This window comes from Atta cephalotes (assembly GCF_000143395.1).
Source record: "Atta cephalotes unplaced genomic scaffold scaffold00003, whole genome shotgun sequence".
NCBI classification, from domain to species: domain Eukaryota; kingdom Metazoa; phylum Arthropoda; class Insecta; order Hymenoptera; family Formicidae; genus Atta; species Atta cephalotes.
Genome location: NW_012130067.1, coordinates 7,987,827 through 7,996,031, shown reverse-complemented (window position 1 = coordinate 7,996,031; position 8,205 = coordinate 7,987,827). Strand labels below are relative to the sequence as shown.

Genomic DNA, 8,205 nt, shown 5'->3' with positions numbered 1-8,205 from the left:
GGCATTCGTACGCTACCCGAAAGATGGGAGAAAGTAGTGGCCAGCGATGGACAATACTTTGAATCATAAATATATAACCAGTTTTTTATAATAAAGCCTCGAATTTCGGAAAAAAACGGCGGAAGCAAAGTTGTACACCTAATATTTATTATTAATATTTATTATTAATATTTATTCTTTGATTTATTCGAGAACCCTATTAAATATAATTTGTTTTTTAAAAATAATTTTATTATAGTGTTTTGGAAAGCTATCGACATCGGCTATTATTCTGGAATCAAAAGTAGGATGTTCCACACAATAAAATAAAAATTTAGATAAGACTAAAGAGAATTATACACTGATGTAAAAAGTGAAGAAATAAGAGATGCAGATAATACTCAGGTAATTATCTTCATTTATTTCGAACGTTTCGACTACCTTTATAGTCCTCCTCAGCGAATACAAAACCAAAAATCTTCCATTGAGAGCAAGTCACTTGCAGATTGGCAGAAATCCAACAATCAATACACTACATCAATTTTAAAATTTGCCATTATAAAGCAAGAAAATATATCAAATAAAAATAAAGAAATTAGGCAAATGAGAGTTCGATGCGGTGCTTAATGCATAATCATTGATTATATGTATATATAAATTATATTTTTGATTTGCTGTACATTCGAATGTTTCGATCACTTTTGGGGGTCATCTTCAGCGAGATCAACGAAGAAAAAGAAATAGTTTCCATTCTCCTGCGTATCAGATGAGTCCCTACTCAGCTGCATATTTCCAAATGCTTCACCATGGTCCAAAACCGGTGATGATTACAATGGAATAATAGCCTATGAGGTGTTAATAATTAATATTTAAAATATGATCAGCTGAAATTGCAAAGATTTATCTGAAAAACAAGAGCGTGAATAACAATTTTACAAAATTAAGCAAGTTTCCATGTCAATTTTACCAAATTTTTAATGAGATAACATTGTAGCTATGATCTATATTGTAGCTATGATCTATATCAGAGTCGTTATGATTTAAAAATTATTTGCGAGAATACGAAGGTGAAACATAAATAAATATCTTTGTTTTATATATATATATATATGTAAAAATAAAATATTATTAGGAGCGATGTAAAGTTACTAACATATGAGTTTTAAAACTTATTCAGAATGAATATACGCATAATTGAGACATTCAGTATCTGATTGTAAATTTATGCTACTTTTTTGTAGTTTGATGAATAGTATTTTGGATGTTAAACATTTATTTAAATATCTTTCGGTATCTAGGATTTTTATATTCATCCAAGCAAATTCGTGATGCAACCTATGATGTGATTACTGATTGGGGGAGTAGTATTTCTATTTATGTGATTCTTATGTTCGGAAATTCTGGTTTTAAGTTTTCTGCCCGTTTGTCCTACATAAGTTGCGTTGCAATCTTTATATGAGATTTGGTGCACTATATTTTTCTTTGATTCAATTGGAAGCACATTTTTGTGAACTTTAATAAATTTATTCATTTTGTTGAAACTAAAAAGCTAACTTAACATTTAAATCTTTCGTTATATTTTAAAATTTTTCCGATATATTCTGAACATATGGAATCGTAATCTAATGAATGTTTTCCGTATCGTCAATATTTTTTTCATTTTGTTTTAAAGTTTGTATCAAAGAGGTTTTAATTGTGCATTTATATTATCAAAAATGAAGTCCAATGGATAATCATTATTAAATAGAGCTTCAATGACAAAAACAATATTCTTGTTGTGAAATTTCGGATGACAAAAGGAAAGCTCTATCAATCATTCCAATAATCCTCTTTTCTGTGAAACAGGATATGAAGACATAAAATTTAAATATTTCCAAGAAAAAATTAGTTTATGGACCAATCAAATTCCAGGGTGTCATTATTATAACATTCAAAAAATAGAGATACTTATTTATTTATTTATGTTTCACCTTCGAATTCTCGCAAATAATTTTGAAATCATAATGATTCCGATACAGATTATAGTTATAATGTTATCTCGTTAAAATTTTGTAAAATTGACATGGAAACTTGCTTAATTTTGTAATAAAATTGTTATTTCACGCTCCTGTTCTTCAGGCGAATCTTTACAATTTCAGCTGATAATATTTTAAATATTTTGAATACTAATTTTTAACACCTTATCTCAGGCATCTATTATTCCATTGTAGTTATCACTGGTTTTGGACCATGATGAAGCATTTGAAAATACATAGCTGAGCAGGGACTCCTGATACGCCTGATACGCAAGAGGATAGAAATTATTATATTTCTTTTTCTTCGTTGATCTCGCTGAGGATGACTTCAAGAGATGGTCGAATCGTTCGAGTGTACAGCAAGTAAAAAATATAATTTATATAATATTTATATATAATTTATATAATCAATGATTATGCATTAAATATCATACCGAACTCTCATTTGCCTAATTTTCTACATCATTTTAATTTCGAAAATCTATAACTAGTAATTCTTATTAAATAATAAAAAAACACCAAATGAGTGACCTCAATGGGAAACGAAGAAATGAAGCTCAGAAATAACAATTCAAAATTTTAAAATTAAATAAGAAACTGTATATTAGATACATATCGTTCTGAATATAAACTCGTGTCTGTTCGTCATGACGTGACATTTAAAATTAAACGTTACAATGTAACAAGAAGATTAACAAACATTGCATTGAACAAGCATTGAAAATAAAAACAACTATTGAGAATACAAATTAGTTTGATCCTTTCAAAATTGCATTTATTTCAAAACAAGATGAATGAACAGATCAATTATTGTCCATCGTTGCCTATTACTTTTTCCCATCTCTCAGGCAATTTTCGAATTCCATCTCGAAAAAATGATTCGTCTTTGGAGGCGATCCAATTTTGGAGCCAATTTTCGATTTCTGCGAAAGAAGTGAACCGGTAACTTGCCAAATCGTGCTGCATCCTTCGGAACAACCAGTAATTAGAAGGAGCAATGTCCGGAGAATACGGCGAGTGCAGTAAAACATCCCATTTGAGCGTTTCCAAATATTTTTTTACGACTTTAGCGATATGAGGCCGAGCGTTGTCATGAAGAAGAATAACTTTATCATGTCTTTGCTCGTATTCCGGCCGTTTTTCTCGCAATGCACGGCTCAAACGAATCAATTATAGCCGATACCGATCGCCTGTAATGGAATTGCCAGGCTTCAGCAGCTCATAGTAAACAAGACCCTTTTTTGGTCCCATCAGATACAGAGCATGATCTTCGAACCATGAATGTTCGGCCGTGATGTTGATGTCGATGGCAATGATTGACCGGGCTTAGCGTAGTATTTTTTCTTCTTGGGGTTATCGTAGAATATCCACTTCTCATCTCCAGTCACAATCCGATGCAAAAACCTTTTCTCTGTTGTCTTTGAATCATTCCCATGGCTCTCAATCGTACAGAAACGGCTTGTTGAGTTACCCCCCAATGATTCTGCAAGCTCCTCTTGCGTTTGACTCTGATCTTCTTCGAGTAATGCCTCTAATTCTTTGTCTTTTTTTGGCTGTCTAGAGCGAGGCTTGTCTTCAACGCTGAAATCTTCATCCTTGAAACGTCGAAATCATCCTACATGATTTATCAATTGGAGCAGTGTCACCATAAACTTCGACAAGCATTCGATCGGGCTTCAGCCGCACTTTTCTTATTTTTATTAAAAGCATTAAATTAAAGCAGAAAATCAAAACCTCCCGCAAATTCCGCTGCTTGGTTAACACAAAATTCGACATTTCAAACACAGTAAAAATCAAGGTTTTATAAGAAATTCAAAGCGATATAAACTGAATATTATTAACAGATGTTTAATCTCTCTGAAACTGCCAAAATTAGCTGTCACTATGAACCATTCACAACAGCTGAAGCCATCTTTAGGGAAACGAACCGAAATAATTTATCAATAATTGTCCCAATAATTGTCAACTAATACAACAAAGAAATTCGAATATCAATTTTATTTAAACGTATCCAATAAGGAGGCATACAAGGTGCAAGCATTTTGTGTCCGTTCTTAAATTAAGTTTATTTTTCTGCATATAGATGCGAGACATTTCGGAACTTAATCGTTTATTGAGAAATTTCTCCATTAGGGCTTCTAAGTATTCGAATATCTAGATATTCGGATATCCGAAATCGATTCCGATCCGAGAACTGAAAACCGTATTATTCGCATAATAATCCGGATATCCGAATTATTCGGATCCGCGGAATGCGGATCTGAATTTGGATCCGGAGTCTAGAAAGAAAACATCGATGTATTTAATAAATTTTAACATAAGTTATTTTTTAAATAAAAATTGAATTTTGATTCACATATATAATTGAAGAAAAATAAAATTAAAAAATATAAATATAGATTCATACAAGAATTATAGAAGTACTTAAAATTCAACTAGACCGTTTAATAAGGCATTTGTTTCTATAGGTTGTGTTTCTCATGTCTTATGAAATTTAATATTATTATATTTATAAATATAAAGATTTAGAACAGGCTCTCAATCTTAAAATATTAATAACAAAGATATACAAGACTAATAAGAGAAATATTTATGAAATAAAAACCGACCGAGTTAATGTAACAAGTAATACATAATATAGTAGAGAACGTCTTAGGATCGGTTGGATATTTCGAATAATATTCTTGGTTACATTTGAGATTAAATTCATGAACCAAGAATATTATATTATTCGAAACATTTAACTTTGACCGATCCTAAGGTGCTCTCTATTATTTGTATTTCTAATATACTTTTATATTCAGATTAAATAAGTGTATAATGTAATGATTTTAATATACATTAAGTCCGTACTAAATGCATCCAATCGAATTCGCTATAAGTTTGCTATAAATCCGAATCTGAAAATCGGATCTAGGTTTGACTTTTACTATTCGGATCTCAGATTCGGATATTAGAAAATTTGAATCTCCGGATAACCCGAAGCATCACATTTATTCGTAATTTGGATAAACGGATATCTGGATAACTTTAAATCCGAATCAATCTTGAAGCCTACTCTATCAAGAATTTGAATATTCTCTGAATTCATGATTAAAACCAAGTCGATGTTCTGTAATCACTAATTGATTTTTATTACTATTTAATGTAGTTTCAATACTCAGATATTCTAGTGACTAATTTTCGACTCGTTTGCCCAACATACAATCGCAATCTTTACAAGGAATCCTGTAAACCACATTTTTATTGAAAAATTTTGGGAGAATGTCCTTCTGTACTGTAATAAATCTATTGAGTTTAAACTGAAAAAAGATAGCTTCACGTTAATATTTTTGACAATGGGAAAAAAGTAGGATGTTCTATTTAAAAAAATCGATATGATTTTGATGACACCACCAAAGTCAAATTGATAAGATCAGTAAGATCTTTTTGAATTCTACAACTTTTGTCTGAATAATTTTTCTCAATAATCCATGTTTCCGAGATAAAAATTTGTAATGCTTTATTTTGAACCCGGTATAGTTAAAAGTTACATAATAAATCTTAGAAGTCTATTTTTTACAAGCTATTATTTCTTGAGTCTTTTTGGACTCGATAAAGTTATTAATTTTACTCTTCTAGGAGTTTTGTTACATATAATAAGAGCATTAGACTTTGGCGGACTATTTCTGGTTTTGATTTTGATCACATCGCTACTATTTTCTTCATTATACACCAATTTGATATCTTCTGTTTCTTCTTCATTCAATTTCTTGTCTATCTGTAAATTATTTTTTGATGTAATATTTTCGCTACTAATAATTTCGTTCGGTTTCTGTTCATTAAGTTCTTCAGATCGATTATTCGTTATTGTGTTGAGTGTGTTGCTTTCTATGAGTTCAATGTCCATCGCACAATCATCCACATCGAATGTTGGAACATTATTTTTGTCTTTGATTGTACTGTACAAAGATTTTTTACTAGAATTTTTAGATGCTTCCTTTATTATTGTACTCTCTTGTAAAGAATTTTCTTTCATCTTATAAATTTCCCCTAGTTCACCTTCTTCAAAGTGTATTATGGAACAGTAACCATCACTCGAAGACGTGATTAAAATTTTGCCATCGCTAGACCTATAAAAAAAGACGCTAAGACTCGGAAATAATTTGAATTGAACAAATATATCATATTGGCAATGACGTACCACGAAAGATCATTTAATCTACCATAATGAATGAGCGATACCACACCGATCGGAGAAGTCTGCTGCGTATCGTAGAGTAATATAGAACTCTGCGTCGCAACAGCAAATACCATTCTATAAGGCAACGGTATTAAAGCATCTGGACTATCCTGTCGTAATACAAAATAGACAGGGCAACATCGTACTGCTATAGTACATTCATTTAAAGTAGGTAAGATCATTATTGGTCTAAAAAAAATCGATTTTATTATTATGATTGTTTTTTTAAGCCAAGTTACGGATTTGGAATTTTATTAGAAATTTAATACTGACTCTCTTATATCTTTTCTAGAGAAAACAATTACTGCATTTGATATAGTCTCTGTAGTCTCCTGCAACTCGATTATTCCAGATGGAACGAAAATTAGGGATCCGTCTATCGAGAAGGTCAGCCTGCGGAAGAAAGATTTGAAAGTATCGTCGTAAAATAGACGCACGAATTTCCCCTGCAATGAGCTATCGGATGGTGTTGGGATTTTAGACTTATAAACGCGCTGAACAACCTTTTTCGTGGCAATGCTTATTAAACGACAGTATCTGAAAATAATGAATTTGATTCACAATTAAAATTTAGCAGATGCTTTACGTTTGCGTAATTTATAATTGAATAGTCAATGCGAGAGCAGCTATATCAAAAATTAAAAAACGAAATTTGCCTTAGCTTTTTAGTTACGAATTGAATGATTAAAAAATGTGTAAAAATTATAAATCCTACAAAATTAGAGAAGAAGGTGAGTCTCATTGTAAAAGAAGCCAAATCCCCAAATTCCTACTCTGTTATAAATATACTTATATCCATTAATTGTTTAATAAAAATGGCAGATTTATTACAAAATCAATTAAAAGTTCTTTCTACAGCTGCAAAATCAATCATTTTAATAAATAGAAAATGTATTCCTTATTATACACATTTTGTTAATTAAAATTAATAGGTTTTTCTTAATTTTTTATCTTATTGATAACTTGAATGAGAAAAATTATACAAACTTTTTTGTTCTCGCCTACTTGAAAAATTTCAAGTAGAGATAACAATTTTTATCAATATGCTGTTCAATTACCTGTCTGTGCTGATAGTGCATACATATTGATTGCAAGGATCCCAAGATACTCCTTGAACAAAACCTTTGTGGTCCTGTAATATCGCAGTTTTACGACCTTTCTGGATATCCCATAGTATAGCGGTATTATCAACAGATCCAGAGATTAAAAAATTGGAATCCGGCGACCAACTAATATCATAAATGTCTTCGATGTGACCTTTTAGTACTTTCCAGGAAGTCCACTGTTCTTTATTTTCAGTATCACTTGAAGATGGAGACAAGTCTCGTCCATCCTTGATTTTCCACAAAATAATAATCGATTCTGTGTATTAAAATCAATTGTAATCTAGGCAACTCTTTTCCTTAACAAGAGAACAATAAGTAATTAGTAAAATAATATCAAGTTGCCAAACCATCATCTCCTGATGCTAGAATTTCCCTCGACAAAGAAAATCTCACAACATTTACTGCTCTCTGATGACGATCCAAGTCTGCTGCAAAATTCACAGTAGCTCCTCCACATTTGGTTGTCGTTAAATGCCAAATCTGTATACAAACAATCATTTAGAAAAAACAAACAATCATTTTGTGAAATCCTTGTGTAATCGTAATTAGATCAAAATGTTAAACGTATCCTAACTTCTTAAATACCTGACATTATTAAAATCATGCACAAACTTTGTAGCATTATGTTCCATTAATATAAATATTATATATGCTATTTTTAGTTAGTAGTACTATTATTGTTATTAAAATACATGCACACACACACACACACACACACACACACACACACACACACACACACACACACACACACACACACACACACACACACACACACACACACACACACTAACTAACTTAATTATTAATTAATTATTAATTAACTTAATTAACTTAATTAACTTAATTAATTTACTTTAATTTAATTTAACTTTATTACGTT

The 8,205-nt window shown here is 30.8% G+C and overlaps 1 protein-coding gene across 1 annotated transcript in view; it reads right to left on the bottom strand.

Annotated features, from left to right (window-relative positions):
- Positions 1–5,562: 5,562 nt before the first annotated feature.
- LOC105625624 (chromatin assembly factor 1 subunit B) overlaps positions 5,563–8,205 on the bottom strand; it is a 3,263-nt gene continuing 620 nt past the window's right edge. Inside the window, exons 2-6 of the mRNA XM_012206947.1 lie at positions 7,670–7,802; positions 7,275–7,578; positions 6,490–6,753; positions 6,178–6,405; positions 5,563–6,106 (exon numbers count right to left, since the gene is read on the bottom strand). Of these exons, the coding sequence (XP_012062337.1) occupies positions 5,563–6,106; positions 6,178–6,405; positions 6,490–6,753; positions 7,275–7,578; positions 7,670–7,802 (1,473 nt within the window). The remainder of the gene's footprint in view (positions 6,107–6,177; positions 6,406–6,489; positions 6,754–7,274; positions 7,579–7,669; positions 7,803–8,205) is intronic.